This window comes from Haliotis asinina, chromosome 5 (genome assembly GCF_037392515.1).
Source record: "Haliotis asinina isolate JCU_RB_2024 chromosome 5, JCU_Hal_asi_v2, whole genome shotgun sequence".
Lineage (NCBI taxonomy): Eukaryota > Metazoa > Mollusca > Gastropoda > Lepetellida > Haliotidae > Haliotis > Haliotis asinina.
Genome location: NC_090284.1, coordinates 38409166 through 38429895, shown reverse-complemented (window position 1 = coordinate 38429895; position 20730 = coordinate 38409166). Strand labels below are relative to the sequence as shown.

Here is a 20730-nt window from a genome sequence, read left to right as displayed (position 1 = left end):
AGAGTAACATATGGCAGAGTGGCATCCAAGTCAATATCTGATTCTCCTGAAACTGGTTGAACTTGCGTCTCGGGATCAGTAACACTGTTAGAAAGAACATTTGCATCTACTGCAAGATCCAGAATTTCATAATCCAGTGATCATGCTATTCACACCGATACTGACCTCAGTATTAACGATCATCTTAGTAGCAGCAATATTCTGGTATTGTTCTGTAGATACATGCTGTTGTGAGGTAGCAATGTTTGAAATAACTGGAAACCCGTGAAGGTCCCGGGGTAGAATAGGCCTTCAGCAACCCATGCTTGCCATAAAAGGCGACTCAGCTTGTCGTAAGGGGTGACTAACGGGATCGGGTGGTCAGGCTCGCTGACTTGGTTGACACATGTCATCGGTTCCCAATTGCGCAGATCGATGCTCATGCTGTTGACCACTGGATTGTCTGGTCCAGACTCGATTATTTACAGACCGCCGCCATATAGCTGTAATATTGCTGAGTGCGGCGTAAAACTAAACTCACTCACTCACTGAAAGAACTGGAAGCTCTCCATCATCTTGGTCTGGTGCTGTATATGTCATGGGTTGGGAAATGGTTATCGCGGGTACATCTGACACCTTTTTGCCATCTTGAAGCTTTTCAGTGGGAGTAAATGGGTTTGGCGTTGACATAACAATGCTGGAAGCATCCTGTAACTCTACATCATCAAACATTTTATCAGGCGATTCCTTGACCTTAGTGCTCATGTAGCATCTAAGCATTCTCATTTTCGTTTGTTCGTACACAGTAGCCACTGTGGTGTTGGGATCAGTCAGTTCCTGTTTGAAATCTCTCATTTCATAGAAAACGTCGTCAATATGACCTCTACATGATCTACTGTCTGGGAAAAATACAGCTGTTTTCCTTGGGAAAGAATTTCTCCTATGGTAATAGTTTTGTCAACTTTCTGATGCCTGATGCCACCTCCTGTTTTGGCCAGTACCTGTTTGTATTGTTGTGTTGTTGCGTCAAAGTTTAACCATCCTAGTTGTACGTCGGCTACTTTTGCTTGCATTCTTATTTCCGGACAACTTTGTTGATGTCGACGGTCCATCTTCGTCACTGTGTGGCGGTGAAGGTCTGTGCATTTGGGCCCTAAGGTCCCTAGGGTGTTCTTTCCTTTTTGTTTTCTCCGATGATCGTTCTCCAAATCTACGAGAGAAGTTCCTCGCAGAATGTCTATCTCCCAAAAGTGGCAAATATTCAGATAATTCCTGGTCGTCAAGCAGAAGAAGCACATCGCAGTCAATCTGAAAACACACGCACAAACACACCTATCAAGACGAAAAAAACACTATTGTGTTTATCAACATGTGTGCTCTTGTGAGTGTTACGCCGCAACAATGGCGAAGTACGGTGGTCGGCAATTGATAATGCGATCGTATTTTGGGGAAAAGGGGAGATCACAATTCAGTTCAATTTCATCGGGAATTCGCAGGAGGAGGAGGTTGTAACATTGCAAAACTAATAAAAGCAGTACTAAATATACTTGGAACTACTTGAGCAAATGTGAAATAAAAAGCTATAAGCTAGAGCTACATGAATGCTACTGGACATCTACGGGGAATTGAATTCATCCCAATGTTTGTCATTTGCATATTTACTCAATATTCAACGAGAAATAACGCCTACTTGCAAAACGTCGTAGCGGTAAATGAGTGAGTTTTGTATTACGTCGCACTCAGCAATATCCCATAATCATTATTATGACATTACACATACCTGGGTCTGCTTTATGCAATGAAGCAAAACGTAGCAAAATCAGTTACAAAGAATAGTATTGAGGAGCACAAACACGATGAACAGTAACCTTCTCAATAATACAATGTAATTTCGCATACTTTCACATAGTATCATCATAACTACGTAGTCAACTCCGACTTTGCATCGTTTAAAATGTTAGGAACAAGTTTTACATACCTTATTGCTCTTTATTCGTTCGGTGTCTTCGTTTGGTATACCACGGTCCTCAAGAAAGGATATGAGTTTGTCCATTTTAACCAGCACTCAAGCAAATGCACGTTCCTGTAATGGCATCTGACGCTAAACAAGAATTTGAGCGCTCACGATAACTAACTTTTGAGCTCAAGATATGAACTCGTGCTCAAGATGCTAATTCATGCACTCATGATAATAACTTGTGCGCTCAATATACTAACTTGAGCGCTCGAGATAGTAACTTGTCTGCTCAAGATGCTAACTTGTGCGCTCAAGATACTAACTTAGTCGCTCAAGATATTAACTTGTGCTCTCAATATATTACCGCATGCGTTCAAGATACTAACTTGTGCTCTCAACACACTAACTTGTGTTCTCAACACATTAACACGTGCGCTCAATATATTAACTTGTGCTCGCAACATATTAACACGTGCGCTCAAGATAAATTTTATTCCATGAGGTCATTTCACCGCTTCCGTAAGTAAGCAGTCTTGATTTTATAAACTCGATGAAACTTGAACTCCATTTTCTATCCGTGGTAGGTTGCGAACCATCCGATTTAGTATATACCACACGCTTCCACAACGCTCGCTTCGCACACAAAAATAACCAATTTAAGCACAAACTACGGTGGTAAGTGGAAATCTGTGCATAGTGACACCATCACCCGACCCCATGGAGCAATTGACGGCAACAACATAATTCGGCATGTCTTTGGTGACGTCGAGAAATCAAAATGACGAGGGTCCTACACATTTTCTATACAACTAACTGAAAATCGTTCCTTCTATGACGTCACTGCAGGGCTCTGCGACAGAGTTACGTAACTTGTCTGTGTTTCGTTGGGGAGAGAGAGCGAAGCAGGCAGTTTTTTAGCAACTTTTGAGCGCTTGGTATTAATTAACCACAAGTTTATTTTTTAAAAATGGTGTACCATTTATGACTAACCAGAAGTCTTTCAGATGCAGTGGGAAAAACGAGTACCAAAAAATTGAGTTTATTCGTTCTCTAAAGGAGTTGCCTAAATTTCACTCTGGTTTGGTTGTACATGAATCACAAGTACAACCAAACCTGACATCCAACAGTTCATAACAGAATTACAGAACAGGAAATGAGTGATGATGTTTATTAACATGGATGGCTTTGCCCCTTGACAAAGGCATGATATACACACAAGAAAATAAATTATGCTTTTAATTAACAAATAAATGTACTTGGTTTAGCAAACCGAATTTACTGTTTAATAGAACATTTAGCCTAAACTTGGCACATCTGGCCCCAAAATACTTCCTGGTTTGACTTAAAAATACATTTGAAATCATCAAACAAGGAAATAAATGTACAAGAAATTGAACCTGCCAATGATTCTTCACTTTATCTCAACAACTGGTGTACAGTTTGTCAAACAATGACACATTTTGTTTACTTCCATGTGAACTGACTGTAAAAAGATGAAGTAATAAGAAATTTTCAAACTATGGACTGTAAAATATGGTGTTCACCGAAAGACAGAGGCATTTGATGATACCAGACACTGTTGTTACAATCACTTCCAATCAGTTTCTGTGAATGGCAAACAGTCAGCAAAAACTGCAGGCACTGTAGAATTTCCTAAATGAAAGTGCAGAAACAGAGGGCCAAATGTTACATAAGGTCCTCACAGGGCATGCAGTCTAGCGTGATGGATAAGACATCTACCTGACTCTCAGCAGCTCATAATAATGTCTTAAAACTAATTTGGCATTAAGCTTAAATGAACTTACTGATAGTATTTTGACAGAAAACACAAAGCTGAGACACCTCCAGCTGAAACGTTTATCCCTCAAAAGGTTATCGGTTATCTTTGTTTCATTTGAATATTTCAACAACAAAAAATTAAATGACTTTGAATGAATGAACTAAATGCTCATTGCACCAAAACACTGTTTACTCCTTAAACCCTTTTTAGGACTAATGATCACAGCTACCAATATCCTTGTTGATTTCCACTATCAGTGTATAATGTACGGTATATAGTTTACAAACTCAATCCAACCATTCACCCAAATCATTTAATCTTAAGCTGACATGGGCCAGTGCTGAGGCCAAATATATGTCCATCTATGATCTTGTATGTGTAGATTACTACAATCCACCAATGTGGACATTCTTCACAAACTTTGATATATAACAAAGCGAATTTAGCACTACTGTAAGTCTATATGAAGTTTTCAGAGTACCAATGTAATCATTACTATGGCATTTTAATTGTTTTACAGAATGGATCGCCTGTCACAGATCCTAAGATACACAGATTCCTGTTTTAGATAATGAATACAGCTCTCCTAGTTCCTAAATTCTACTTCCATAGGAAGCAGCAAGGATATATATATATCAGCATCTGGTTCTCCCATTTGGAGTTTTCAGAATTCCAATAAATTAATAAGTACATTAGCCAGTCTTGATACATGTTTGTCTACTTACACCACATGAAACCAGTCTTACTGATTCTAAATACAAAGGTAAGCCTAATACCAGTAACCCAACTGTTAGACACATAATGTAATCAATCCAAGTCATTGTAGCAGTAAATGGAACTCCTATAGTTTCACCAGCATGAGGCAATACAGCTTAACCACTATTCTGAGTAAAAACATTTTCTTTTTGACATTATTTCTTTCTAATCAAGACTGACATCCATTCAAAGATCTTCTCCTTTAACAGTTGAAAACATTTTGAAGATGAATGTAAGACAGGGCATTTACAGATATGTTTGGAACACATCCAAACATTTTTTAACAAGATCACAGGGGTAATGCTGGGGCCAACATACCCCAACCAAGTGTGCCATAGCATATCCTTTTGTTTTAACATTCTATACATATAAACAGCACATCCAAACAGCCACAATGAGCCAGACCTATTTCTTTACATAAACTCACATAACTGATAGCACTTACAATGTCATCACAAATTCTTCAGTTACATCTTACATCTGTGACAGTATTCATCAATGGCTCATAAGCCCAAGTCAGAAACATTCCTTTCAAGTCTTGTCAGTTGGGGGCTTTGGGTCTTAGGAGGCCCTAGTCAGTCGTCAACCACGACCACAGCAAAGGACTCAGAAAATGGACTTTAAATGTTCCAACTCTAGAATCACACCCACGTCTTTGATGAGGAGGAAACACAGTACCACTGACCCATTCTGTTCTTGCTGAACTTGCTGTACTTGTTCACATGCTTAAATGTGATACACATGAACATGAGATTATACATGAACATTAGACATGTATTAACAAGGAGAACTGTATTCTCGTGTTATTCCCACAACCGTAAGACATGAGCAAAGTGTGTGTTGACTTGGGTTCATGATCTCAACAATCGTTCTTCCTGCATATAGACCAAGACAGAGCTAGCCAGGCGTTCATCGTGGTAGAGAGCAGATATCACAGGCTGTATGTTCAGGCTTGTTGATGTATGTACAGTGATCACAAGTCCATGAACTGGCAGTGCTGCCAATAGGTGGCAGAGGGGCTGCACCAGGACCAACATAGGATGCCTGGCGGGACATCGGTGGGGACGGTGCTGAAACAGACAATCAGTCACTGCATACAAAGTCAACAGAGTTAAATCTTAAAACAAAGTCTTATACAACTAAATGTTCATGTTTTCAAGATCTGGTATGAGAAGAAAAGAATGAATGGATGGAGAAAGACAGACCAGGGCAAAAATGGATGGACATAGTGATTACCCCACACTGAATGTTGTTTTTGGCCACAGGTTAAAACATTCCAGCCATCAAGTATGGAAAAAGGAAACCATTGTTTGGTCAGCAATTGAAACCATCACTACACAGTACACTGAGACATACTGGTGTCAGGCCGGGAAAGCCACATTTTAAAAATTACTATTACCAGGAAAGCCACATTTCCAATTACATGTAGCCGGGGAAGCCAACAGGTTACTTTATCAATGGATTACCGTAACAGGTAAAAAAGTGTCCCTATGTATGAGAAACAAATAATCTTAACTACTTAAAAGCCCTGTGTTTAGCAATACCGGGAGAAGACTGTCCCTATTTAGGATTCAAAGCCACATTATATAATATTGTGTTCATAGGAAACTAGTAATCTTTACTACTCACAAGCACGGTGTATAGCAATAATTAGAGTAATCTAACCAATTTTTCTTCCCCCAAGTGTGAGATCAAAGGCGTACTTCTTTAAAACTTATTGACACTGAGTCAATCTTGTTTGTCCCTATCATATATAAATGACTTCTTGTTCACTCCATGTCAGAACCATGGCAAATGCACAAGTTCAAATACACTTCATTGAGAGTGTGAGGGGAAGCAGGCATTTGTACTATGATGGCTTTAAGTTTCGGTGTAAGAGCACTCGCTGTGAAAGGAAATACTGGTCTTGTGTTGTTTCTGAGTGCACTGCACGGATCACAACTCAGGGTGAAATGCTCCATGCCATTGAGATTATGGATCACTCTCACAATGCCTTTCCTTTTGAGTTTGAAGCTGACACCTTCAAAGCGAGACTGACGGAGAGAGCAAGGACTGAAACAACCCCCATACCCACCATCTATGGCGAGGAGATCTCCAGACCACGCCAGCATCATGACATCGTCCCAGATGACCTTCTGAAGCAGATACCAGCTCTGAAGTCCCTCACTACCATGCTCTACCACCAGAGAAACAAGACCTTGCCCCGCCTTCATTGCCAGCAGACCCCAGATCGAGTTGGAGGAGAAGTATTCAAGAACGGAAGGTGGCGACCAGTTCCTGCACCGTGTTAGTGATGATGTCCTTATTTTCACAATGGACAAAAACACTCAACACTTGAGTAATGCAGATGTTGTGTTTTGTAACAGTACATTTTATGCCTGCCCAAAATTGTTTGATCAGATTTATTGTATTCATGCAGAGGTATTGGACCATATGTTTCCATTGGTGTATTGCTTGCTGTCGAACAGAACAAAGGAGTGCTATGTTAGCACGTTTCAGTACTTGTGTGATGCTTCCCATAGGCAAATGTTACAGTTTGCTTCACGTACAATCCAGCTGGACTTTGAACAGGCAGCACACAATGCCGTGAGCGATGTGTTTCCTGAGACATCTGTTAGGGGGTGTTTTTTTCCATTTCACCCAGTGTATCTGGAGGAGGGTGCAGAGAGAAGGTCTCGTGATGGAGTATACGGAAGATGAGGTAGATAGTTAGGAGCATGCAACAACCAGCTGGGTTCAGGGCCAGGCTTTCATGTCAGATGTGTGGAATCACTTTGACAACCAGAACCATCGTACAAGCAATAATCTCAAAGGGTGGCACAACAAGGTAAAAAGACTTGCTCTGTAGAGCCATCCTAACATTTACGAGATAGTGGCGATATTTCTGCACGAGTAGTCTCTCACAGAGGTTGCTGTCCTGAGACTTTCTAACCAGTGGACAGCACCGCCACAAAGAAAGGAATATAGAACTGACGCTTGCATTGCATCACTGAAGACTGAACCTCTGAGCCAACAACTGAATGAGATGCAGTATGTGGACCATGTGGGCGATCTCCTTCACCTACAGTAGTGGGATAAACAAGAATGTTGTCTGAATGTAAACAAGAATGGGCTTCTCTGTCAATAAGGATTGTCACCAAGTGTAGTTCTTATTTCATTATCATTATTATTATTTATGTTTTACAAATGAATATTAATTATTATCTAGATATTATTGTGTGTTACTTATAGAAACACAACTTTGTTGTAATCTGAAGATAATTATGAGGAAACATGTCTTATTTTGTTAAATACTGTAACAGGTTTGAATCATTAAGCATGTTTTGATAGCATAGCCGGGAGAGCCACATTCCATGTTCGTGCAACCATAACTATTACCGGGAGAGCTATTTGTTTTGGAAATGTGGCTTTCCCAGCCTGTATCCAACATACTTATGCGGCCATTCAGGGTAACCATCGAACACTTTGCAATTAGTCGACACTTACAAATATCACGTTGGGGACCTTGACTCTGAAATTTCCACAAGGATGCATGATTGATATTTGTTGAGCATGATAAGTATCAATGATAAATAAATCGGTAAATTCATTTTGATCCCTGACTTATGACTAATGATATACGTACCATGTGCTGACATCATTTCTTCCACAGTTGCCCATTCCTCACTTCTCTTGAACTCTAAAGCCTTATCTTTGCTCCTTGTCCTAACTGCTTCTAGCACCACACTCATCCTGTCCTGAGGCACATAAAGACACAAGTATGTTACTGATGAGGCATATCGTGACAGAGTGAAAGTTTTTAAACATATTAAATACTACACCAAATCATTCTTAAAGCCATAGTAAGATACATATAGCTTCTTTTTGGAAAATAAGGGTACAATGTCACATAATCTGAGTGAGTGAGTGAATGGGTGGGTCGGAGTGAGTGACTAATGTTTTGATTTGACATTGAACAGTATTCCAGTTTTGGTAAACACCACAATCAAAGTGGTGTTATTGGCAAACGTAGAAACCCACTCAGGACAAACAAGGTGTCTGACAACAGTGTTCACTTGTGGTATAGTGTTGAATCAACATTGTAACTACTCAGTACTCAGATGATGGGTTGTCCTCATGACAAAGTTGTCTAATATAAATTAGTGCAATGTTTCACAGCTGTTCACATAAATAATCAAGATAATGAAAATTTCTTCAGCACTTCTGAAAAGCCATAATATGGGGATACACAACAGACACTTTACATTGCCATCCGTAATGAATTTGGCTAGTTAATTCTTACAACATGACTAACTTAAGCATAACAGTGGATTTGTTAATTTGTTGACATACTATTTGTGATGACATGAACATATATAGTTGTTGGGGAGCTCCCTTAAATGGAGCAATTGAGTACGCCATAGTATTGATTTACTGCAAAAGATCACTGTATTATTGTACCACAACTAACATATCCGATATTTTGAATCATTTTATTACAATGATAATAAGCTAAATATTGGGTGATTTACCTCTGGGTCAGGGTACAACACACCACTAGAAAGAGTAGTTCACCCTTACCTTGAGAGGCAGCAGATCTGATGTTGCCAAGAACAGCAGAAGGTGAAAGTCTGACATGGCATCCAGGAAACGGTTTGGTGGAAACTGTTCCATGTACTGCACTAAGCTTGTGAAGTCCTAAAGGTAATACTAGAAAGTCAGTACATATGTACCCTGAAGGTGATGATTCTGCAAACTAATGTGGGTAATCAATGGCTTTGGCTGTCAGATATCTGTTGACAAACTTTGCATGATGGTCACTGGACATCTTGGTTATATATATTGGTTTAATTAAGCTAGTAATTATAATAATTATAATTAAAATCAAAACTGTATTAAACACCTTAAGTATTAACTAAAATCATTATTATCAGCCAGAAAATCAATCTTGCCCAAAGCAAACACAATGACATTACTTTATTAAGTTATCACTTAAAATGGTGGTATGACAGGAGATCTTGTGAATATGCACAGTATGCATCATGGCTGACAGCTAACTTCCAAAGAGACCTATACCTGACATTCCCCAATGTTGGCACGGTTTTCTACAGGGAAGGGTTTGAGGCCATTGTTTGTCTGGAAAGTGTACTGTGGCTCGACCGGGAAGGCTGCTGGGAGATCTACCAGGAGATACTCTACAGGGAGGGGGCGAGCCAGCTGAGTCACTTCATTCCCATAGTTATCTTTGTTCTGTAAAACAATCATCAAAAATTCATAATAATCAACGAGTAACAACTTTCTGGTAAACAGAAATCACTGAAATAGACAGAACACATTGTATATTGAAATCCCTTTAGCTCAGAGAAAATCACATCAAAACATCAAAACATCAAAAATACTTTCTGCTACTTCTACAATGCAGGAGGCCATGTTGCACATAAGGCAAAGTTTGTTTTGAACACTAACTGCATCCAAAGGGAAAACAAGCTGATAATCACTGGTTCTTGCCCCAGTCATATGAAATATATCTTTCTCAGTGATGCAGGGGAAGTGACAGAAATTTAGTTCAAGATAATAGAAGTAAATGTTCTAATCATACTTTATAAAAGACATCTGGGACATATTGTTCATTCGTTGACTCTTTGACATAGCCCAACTCTGGAACATCTTTAGTGGGAATAAGGCAGTCATCTCTCACTAATGCCATGCACTGATTGGAAACCTGGTAGCCGTCAAAGTGAATCTGGTTGTTGTTGTCACCTGGAAAAAACAACATCTATAGCGTACACATACTTAATCTTGACAACATGCCAAATGTCATTTCATAATAACAATCTAAAAAGTGTCATCACATCTCCATTTCTATCTAAAAAGTGTCAGAAAATCTTCATTTCTATCTCCAATGTGTCATGACATCTCCATGGCAATCTATAAAGCGTCATGACATCTCCATTTCTACCTATAAAGTGTCATGACATCTCCATTTCTACCTATAAAGCGTCATGACATCTCCATTTCTACCTATAAAGCGTCATGATATCTCCATTTCTTTCTACAATGTGTCATGACATCTCTATGTTAACCTACAAAGTGTCATGATATCTCCATTTCTTTCTACAATGTGTCATGACATCTCCATGTTAACCTACAAAGTGTCATGACATCTCCATGTTAACCTACAAAGTGTCATGATATCTCCATTTCTTTCTACAATGTGTCATGACATCTCCATGTTAACCTACAAAGTGTCATGACATCTCCATGTTAACCTACAAAGTGTCATGATATCTCCATGGCTATCTGTGTCAAGACATCTCCATTTCTATCAACAAAGTGTCATAACATCTCCCTTTCTATTTACAAAGTGTCGTTACATCTCCATGGCTATCAGCAAAATGTCATGACAACACCAAGCAATCTACCAAGAGTTATGACATCTACCAAAGCAATATCAATCTCTGAGCCTCGCAGTACTGTGTTGTTCATGCACTGTGCGATGCTGTACGGAGTTCGCATTTGGATGTTGTGTTCTGCAACATTATCATGCCTCCAAAAAGGGATACTTATATTCTTAAAGACTACACATGAAAGTGCATTTGTCATATATTCCTTTTCTTGTGAACGATCATGAACAGTTAAATCTCATAAGACTTGAAAAAATCTCATTTTTCGGTCCCATGTGAGATTTTTTCTTGTATCATTCCTGACCCAGGTTAAGACATCTCCATGGCAATCTACGAAGTGTCATGTCATGTCCATGGCAATCTACAAAGCATCATGACATCACCATGACAATCTACAACGTGTCATGACATCACCATGGCAATCTACAAAGTGTGATGACATCACCATAGCAATCTACTAAGTGTCATGGCATCTGCCAATTTTGTTTTGCCTTGTATGCTCTCTGAACAAAATAATAACAGTATACTAGAAATGATGCCAAGGGAGAATTTCTGGTCACTCTTTACCACTGTCTACAAAGCAGCTTGATTCAGGCCTCTGTTGTTACAAGGCTGTACCTAACTAAAACATATGCTTTCAATATTGACACAATTAATTTGAGCTTGTAAATTGTATAGTTGGGTGAGTGAGTGAGCAATATCACGAAAGTGTACACCAGATATGGGTTTCATAAACTGGACCCATGTGGGGAATAGAACCTGGGCTTTTAACCATTACACTATCCCTTCGCCTATAAATTACATAGGATATTATATTAATGAATATTATGTGAGGTAGTACTGAAGTGACAACATGGCAAGCTGGTTCAGAAGGGTGATAGCATGGGCTTACCTGTGACTACTACGGTGACAAACTTTGACCCAAAGTGTCCATTAGAGGACAGTTTACATGGGTTTGGATACTTATTTTGGAAGTCTGCTGCCATAATACATTCCTCTGAACTCAGAAAGTGGGCATCCTTGGAAAGAACAACAAAAAAGTTGATCATTATATTTATGATTTTGTTGACTAGAAAATCAAAGGTTACGTTATTAAAATTAGCAGCAAACACGCATGACCAAGAAATATCAATTCAGTAATGAAATATGTCCATGTTCTGATAAGAAAAATGAATTTAATGAAAATATTGACACAACACAGTATTGTAAGAGCAACTACTTTGAATACTTTTGAACAAATACACCTGGTGCACGAACCATGTTTCCTCTGAAGTTCTTAACAGTGCCCTTGGTGAGATCTTCAGCTACAAGATCAGAGAATATCCATCCCACAGGCTTCACTCCAAGTTTTTCTGCTACCTCGTTTATAATCGCTTCATTTTCATCTGGCAGTAGCTCAATCTTGTTCTTGGAACTTTGCTGAAATGGTTGGTAACAGAAAAACTAATGAACATTTATTTCAAACTCCATAAACAAGATAAAAGTAGGCAAAAATGTTCAAACGTTTCCACACTTAACATTTCAGCAGCAACTAATATCAGCCACAATAATACCCGGCTCATTGACACTTTAGATTTCTGTATTATCCTTATGACCACTCACAGAGAAATAGCTGAATTACTGGAACACACCGCCTAAATATTCTGCTGACTAAAAAACATGGACAGGGAGTGTGACCTAGCTGATTTTCTGGCATATGAATATGGGACTTCAGTGAGAAGCAAGCTGAATGTGTGGGCCAACACACTGACAACACAGGTACTCCTCAAGGACCAAACTGAATATGTGAACCAATACACTGACAACACAGGAGCTCCTCAAGGATGAAGCTGAATGTGTGGCCCAATATATCACTATAGCCTTGTGAAGTGGTTAACGAGAAGACAAAGTCATCAATATACCCTGCAACGTCAAAATATCCTTCATGAATATGTCTACAAGTTATGATTATGCCACATATTTTGGTATGTACATAGCAAAAGGAAGTGGAAGGAGGGCTATGAAAGGTTTTAAAAGTCCTGCTCCTGAAAGGAGCACAACCCGCAATTACTGTCAAACTTGTTGGTGTGAAAACACCAAACATATTTTATTCAGAATTCCAAAACAAGCATAAGGCACCAGTATACCACTAGACCAATCTCTGTGTCAAGTTTGGTGAAGAAATACTGCACAGTTTTAGAGTTCTGCTTGGTAAATTTCAATCAAAGTCAAACTTGTTGCCATGGAAATGCCAAAAATATTTTATTCAGAATTCCAAAACTACCAAAAGGCACCAGTACACCAGCAAAGATACCTATGTGCCATCATATACACTGCCAAGTTTGGTGAAGAAATAGTGAATGGTTTTAATGTTATGCTCCAGAAAAGATAAATGTGCACGGACGGATGGAGCGCATTTTAATACCCCGTGCAAAATGTGTTGCGGGGCATAAAAAAAAGTCCTATAGTATGAATGGGCCATTGTGAACTTGTTCTCCATCAGAATGCAGACAAACTTCAAGTGGGATACACATAAATTTACCTGAGGAGGTTCATATATAGCCGCAACTGTTGCTTTGATGCCCAGTGGGACGTCTTTGTGAGGTTCATATCTGCCATACAGGATACCTAGTCTCTGGTTACCTGTGCTTCTCCAGTAGTTTAGGAAGCGGTCAGCAACAACAGGGTTCTCAAACATGATATTATCAACATGGCGATATTTCTGAAAGGCATGACAAAACAATACTGATGAGATTATTCAGGCATACTGTTTGTGAAATAATATGCACAATAGACTGGTGGAAGCAACCGGCATCCACGCACTCAATATAACTATTTATTAACAACTGGGCCATTTGCAACCAAGCAGATACTATGCAATTTATTGTCTGCCACATTTCACTACACAACACAAAAAAAAGGCAAGAAAAGGAATGAAAATGCATGAATATATATGAAAATATTTACCTGTCTGTTCAGGGTAACAGCATTTGGCTGGCATTTTGTACATATACCTCCAGGCCACGGAGGATGCTCCTTGCACCCTGGTTTTATCTTACAACTTATGTTTTCCAAATTAACAAACTTCCCCCTGAAACAAAATATAAAGAATAACACTACTTCAAATACTACTAGGTTTACTGTCAGGACACTGAGGTCTCTGGAACTCACTACATGCTCTGTGCATTCAAAGACAACTTTTCCACACACTGAATCACTGAATTTCAGAGTGCAACTGCCCAACTGCCCAGAGTGCAACCGCCCACCACAAATTATGAAACAGTGTTAGTATAAATCTGTGATTACACCAACAATTTTTACATGCTGATGCACTTCCTTTAAAATTGATTGGGTAAGAGTAGTTTTACGCCACACTCAGCAACATTCCAGCTATATGGTGGCAGTCCATAAATAACTGAGGCTGGACCAAACAAATCAAGTGATCAATAGCATGAGCAATGATCTACACAAATGACAACATGTCAACCAAGCCAGCAAGCCGGACAACCCATTCCCTTTTGTTGCCCCATACAACCAGCATGGATTACTGAAGATTAATCTTAACCCAGATCTTCATGGGTATCTTTCTAAAAAACCTACATCCCATCATGGTCTTGTTGATATAGTAACCCAAATGACTGTACATCCAGAGTGTTATTTGATGACAATACGGGGAAAATCTCATTAATCTTTCAGAACCACTTGTGTGGGCTACTTGGTCCCAAGTAACCCCTGCCAGAGCTGAATACAGTAGCTCTCTGTTTTGCTATGTGGTGACATCAGTCACACGAATGCAGAACAAATCACATTCATTTGGTTAGACGCAATATGTGAATTAAGTCACTTTGTGCTTTGTTTAGTCTAATTCTTGGCTTCAACATTTCATATTCAAAGTTCTAAAAGTAATAAATATTCCAGCTTGAGGACTTGTGGACAACAGACATTCTGGCAAACAAATGGCCAACATTACCAAACCAAACATGACTGTACTATTTATAAGACTTACCGGTCTACGCCTCCTGTCAGCTTCCTGATGTAAGAATGGAAAGACAAAAACTTGATAGGTGGTTCACAGCTTTTTAGAAATTCCTCATCATAAGGCTGCAAGAGAAATGTAAGGGAAAGTCAAAACATGATGGGATAAATGAAACTACTTCAAAATCCTTTTTCAAACATTCACTAGTATGCACCTGACCAATGCCTCAAATGTTAATATTACAAATAATATAATCATAATAAGTTAAGTTATACCTACACTACGGTTAATGGTACATCTTCAATCCTTCTGGTGTTTATCAACTCATCATCACTCATAAATACATATAACAGCTGTGTGATAACTATTTGTGAACATCATAGCAAAGGCCTGACTCCAGCCAGGGATTGGGAAAGGCAGGGACCATGTGCCATTTTGCACATTAAAATAAAAAATGGCCTAATACAATTTTGAAATTTGCTATTGATACAAGGGCAGTGACCGATTTTAAATTCAGAAACTAGCTAATAATCCTGAAAATGGCCCACTGTCAACGTTCTCTTTCCCAACCCCTGTCCAGCATGAGGGAAGCCTGTGAGCCATCAGCTTAAGTTCCACAAACAGCACATTTTTCGTGAATGTCATGATGCTCTGATATCATCTTTGGATGGCATGGACCAGACTCTAGTATTCAAAGTCTACAGTCATATGGATAAAATATTGTTAGAATTTTGTGTTAAACAAAAAACAAACATGGATAGGAATATGTTGACACAAGAAAGGGAGATAACTCCATGCAGTGACTGAAAAAATCATGTTAGGGTAGCCTGGTATCGATATACACTTATGTTAATATTGAAATTAGTCACAACAATCCACATACTTCAAGAGGAACACAGTGAAGACACTTCCCTTTAGGACCATGATGACACCTGCAAGAAAAAATACCTTTTGATGTGCAATATACAATCACTCCACCATGCTACATGAAAGTAGAATGATGTAATGGTCTTTAACAAATTTGTTGCCAGCTGACAAGGACAGTATGAAATACTCAACAGATGTCCAGTGATTTACACTTCTAATGAAACCATTCACTATCTGTCCTAAAATGAATAAATTAATACACACAGATGTTGTTCATTTCTGTAATTAATAATTCACAAACTTCCAGACCAAAAGATACTACAAGAAATCGGCTGCCAAATAGAAACATCCATCCATTTGGCACAACACCTAGATATTCTAACAGAAAATCACCCTGACCCTGACACTCAGGACAGATACAGAGCAAAGACTAATAGACTGAAATAAGCTGGATTTGATTCTTACAGTTGTTCATTTCTACTCCTGTATATTTTGCCATCTTCTTTGCTTAGGATGACATCAACCTCATCCTCACGGACAGAGTTGGAGGAGGATGGTTTCCCAGTTTCCATTGGCTCGGCCTGGTCTCCAGCCGATAATGACTTCTCATCAGATAGCAAGTACAGCATGTCACCATGTCTGAAATATAGACAGCTCTAACATAAACAGTTCAAATATCAGTAAACAAATGATGATAGTCTTTGTTCGTGTCATACATGTTTTATGGATAGCAACATGTTTCTCTCCAAAGGTTTTGGTATGGTTCTTAACACAGTTGTTATACTGACCACTCAAAATCAGAAGAATTGATCTTTCATCAACCTATGCTTGCTGACTTGGTTGACACATCATCATGTCTGACATGGTTGACACATGTCATGTCCCAAATGTATAGACCGATGCTTATGATGTCCTACACTTTCTGAACAAATACGCTCATAAAAATAAGTCAACCATAATATGTAGTAAGCACTGACAGAGAAACAAACTCACTTTATCTTGTATGAATCAACTGTCTTTGCTCGTGAATTGCGAAGAATGCCAGTTTTGTTTCGATTCTGAAAAACATTCCATCCTGTATCCCCAAGACTAAATTCCTTTTGAATCTGAAAGAAAAGATTGAATAATTAGAGCATGGTCAATTAAACATTCATCACATTAGAAACAGTAAAATCATAACAATAACAATAACAGGTTTGCCAAAACAAATTTTAAAATGTCACCTATAAATTAGAACATATCTCAGAAAATGCAAACTTTAATAATGATGATAAATATCAAAGAAATCAATAAAACCCCTTTACCCAGTAAGATTCTATGTTTGGTTTGCTTTACTAATCAACAAATCACAAGGAAGTTGTTTAAGAAACTATGGTTCATAATAAGGAACTTGTCACTGTACATCATGTTCAAAGATGCTTCGGCTAAAATACGTCAACAGCACTTTATCAGGCAAAAAAATATACTGTTCATAATTACATCACAATGTATTGACGTCACTACACTATTATCATCTGCCCCCTCATAATTACATAGTAAATGTACTCTTGTACATGCCACAATGCATGTCAGTTGTCATCCCATCATAAAATCTATAATAAACTATTGTGTAGTACACTGTTTCCTTCTTTACAGTTTCTTTCCTCAGCTAACATCACTTGTGGAAGCATTACATTTAACTTTTCAACAGATAAATCTCTCAGCTCAAAAGACAATTTAACAGCAAATGTTTGTTGACTAAGCCTATGCCCACAATAACATGACTAGTCAATTTCATCTGGATTTACAGTTCAAACAAGTGATCTTGTTTGTGGGGGTCATCTCAAAACTTTGGACAGAATGAAATTCAACATCACCTCTCAATATCTAAATAAACAGATACTATGTCTTGCACCATTACGGCCATTGGAGACCGTCTCAAGAACATAAGGCTGCTTCTTACTCAAACCCTATAAAGTACCTCTTCTATCAGAATCCAAGCTAGCTGCATGTGCATGATGAAAAACTTGTTTCACTATTAATGACTACAAGCTCTAAACCTTCCTACAGTACAACTGTATGAGAGGCTAAAGAGATTAATAAAATGGGATGTTCTTCGATCTTTTCAGTTTATGTTTGCTTTCCATATATGTCTGTAAATTCTCAACAATATATTGTCTTATGATAATATAGATTTCCAGTTGTTTGCCTGACTTCTTCTTTTCACAAAGTAATTGTTTATACATTCTTTTATCTTTTGAGGAGAATCTCTTACCAGTTCAATACCTGACAAGTTTGATATCTGATTCAAACATCTTTCATCAAATTGCAACAGACTAGTTTTCACCAAAAATGCCAGACATTTCTCATATTTTCTTTGATGCATTTAATCAATGTCCTTAAAACTGGACCGAGTGATTTCAATGTGACCGCTAATAAAACATTGCTGATAATGGCTAAATCAAACTGAAATTTCAGCTGTTCATCATAAAGGCTTTGAAGAACATGGTTAGATTGGTCTTCAGTCACCCAAGCTTGTTAAGACTAAAAGAGGTGACTAACGTGATTGGGTGGTCAGGCTGGCTGACTTAGTTGACACATCATTGTATCACAATTGCATATGTTGATGCTCATGATGTTGATCACTGGAATGTCTGGTCCAGACTCGATTATCTACAAACACCATATAGCTAGAATATTGCAGAGTGTAGCATTAAACAACAAACCAAATCATGAATGTTTTACACAACATTTCAGACAAAATCAATACCTTGTCAAGCAGGACTGCAATAGATTCTGATGACTTTGTATCTACTCGTTTGGTGCCATGGAGGGCAGATTGCACACGCACAATCTGAAAACAGATAAACAGGAGAAATACTTGACATACAAAATGAATGAGATGTTGTCACTGAAAGTGAAAAATTAGTACTCAAAGTGACAGTCCAATCCGTGAAAATCATGCTGAGGTTTTTTTCATAGAGGTGCTACCAAAACAGACCCATGGAAAAAGAGGCCACACTTGGTCCTGAAAAATATAAGATATGACTATGATAGGAATTGAACTTACGTTAACCATGTCACAGTGAGTGATTAAATATTCTTCTGTAACATTTACATTGATCGAACTGTGTATTTTTCACAATCTTTGGAACATTTAAGCCACTTTGAAATGGTGACAAGTTAAGTCCCCAAAATATTTTCTTCCCCGTGTCAGGGTGTTTCATTTTCTTTTTTTAACCAAGAGCAGGTAACACTAACCTTCTTACCTTAAGACAAACATATAAACTGCACAAGGCATATGAGGCTACCTCACTGCCAGTCCTACTGGCCAGTTTGTGGAGATTCCAGATCAGAATAGATTATCAGTAACCAATAGTGCATGTAAGATGTGATCAAGTTCAGTCTATTGCATGTTATCAGATCTCAGGTTAAAGGATCAAAGCTTATAATGTCAGTCACTGGATAGTCAAAAGATGGAGTACTACTATTTGTAAGTAAACAATTATTAAAAAACATGACTAAGTGTGTGAGGTTACTTTTACATTGCTTTTTACATTTAGCAGTATTCAAGCAATATCACAGTGGTTATCTCCCAAAACTTCTACATGCCAAAACTTCTATAAGGCAGAATTATGCACGTACCTATAGGTATAATGGAACAGCTCAGGGGCAGGATTAGAGGGAGAAGTTGGGATAAGGATTAAAAGGATTAAAACAGGTTGAGTAAAAACTTATTTCTTACTGAGTAAGATGGAAGAACTTTATGTGTATACAGTAACAATATGATCCAAGCTCACCAAATCAGTGGAGACATGCAGCAGTTATTTTAAACATTTAATATGAATTAACTAGCCAATAAAAACTTCAGTCAAAAATATAGCTGATATTACAAAATGAGTCTTCTCACTTTATAAGATCTTGCAATATATAACCTATGTCAACTTGTGACAGACCACAGACATACTCCAGTAGACAGCACAAACTTAACATGCTTAGGAACTAGAGCCAGAGAGGAAACTGTCTAGATATCATCCCTATACAATGACGAGGTTGCCAAACAAGAAGACATATGATTCCTGCCATCTTTCCCCTCCATGAGCTCAGAATATTCATCTCTTGCCCAGCATTTTGGAGCCAAGTGTTTATCACTACTACACTGTCTGCATGTGGGTCGAGGATGATGTCATATTTCCCATTCTACTCTGGAATCATCAATTTGGTCTTAAGCCTCATTAAGCCTAACTTGTTGGACTGGTCCATCAAGTGCACTTGAGGTAACAGATAGGGGATTATCTGTGCATCTGTTGAGGTTTTGGCATGTAGACACAGCAGGGACACCAGAAAGTTTTTTCTAAAAACAAATATTTATTTTTCAAATACTTCGACCTGATAACTAAGGTGGAAACGACTTTATGTCTGGGGTACTCCAAGCGTGGTGTTAAATTCAAATGTGGTTTCAATGAAAGGAATCAACCATACATCGTGGAGTATATGTATTGCATATTCGTGATGATACTCGATAGATTACCGTGACATGTGGACTCGGAAATGTTACCATTAAATATACTTGCTTGAAGGTTTGAAAGAAATGAAACGTTGAAACATCAAGGGATTGTCTTGTCATTAAATGATGTACGTGATAGTTTTGTATGAATGTCAAATCACGTTTTCATCACCATGTATATAAAATTAGCAACTGACGGCTTGAAAAGAAACCCTGAAAATGACTAGTCATATCCAAATATTTAGCCAACTTTTGTGTATTCAGTGTCGACACTGTTTCTGCTACGAACAATCAACTCACAGATCGGTTGTAACACACTGACCAATTTCGTTTGTACTTACAATTGATTTCGACATGACGATACGTTTACTTTGCCAGCTGTGAAGCGTTAAAGTGTGATAGTGCAGCAATCACAAAGCAGCCATGACAGGTGCTCTCGTGCCTTTCGTTCACCCCGAGATTTGCTCTTTATCAGTTAAAATAAATATTTCAAATATAATATCAATTATTTTGAAAAATACATTGTATGTTAACCCACAGCTTACAAAATACATCAATTTAACAAAA

At 38.3% G+C, this 20730-nt stretch overlaps 1 protein-coding gene across 1 annotated transcript; it reads right to left on the bottom strand.

Annotated features, from left to right (window-relative positions):
- Positions 1-3090: 3090 nt before the first annotated feature.
- On the bottom strand, positions 3091-20610 carry LOC137284372 (nuclear protein localization protein 4 homolog). The gene is made up of 15 exons (XM_067816156.1): positions 20505-20610; positions 18427-18510; positions 16671-16783; positions 16143-16316; positions 15694-15742; positions 14841-14935; positions 13802-13925; positions 13377-13556; positions 12113-12274; positions 11748-11874; positions 10051-10211; positions 9528-9701; positions 9033-9149; positions 8098-8209; positions 3091-5542 (listed from the first exon to the last, which is right to left on the bottom strand). The coding sequence occupies exons 1-15, from the start codon at positions 20517-20519 to the stop codon at positions 5382-5384; spliced, it is 1848 nt and encodes a 615-aa protein (XP_067672257.1). The 5' UTR covers positions 20520-20610; the 3' UTR covers positions 3091-5381.
- Positions 20611-20730: the final 120 nt, after the last annotated feature.

What these genes read in the sequence shown, in the direction of transcription:
- LOC137284372 (XM_067816156.1), bottom strand. An exon ending in AGGAGTAGAAATGAACAACT is followed by an intron (nt 15,743 to 16,142) that starts GTAAGAATCAAA and finishes TTTTTCTTGCAG; the next exon opens with GTGTCATCATGGTCCTAAAG. An exon ending in TTCACTGTGTTCCTCTTGAA is followed by an intron (nt 14,936 to 15,693) that starts GTATGTGGATTG and finishes TTTCTCTTGCAG; the next exon opens with CCTTATGATGAGGAATTTCT.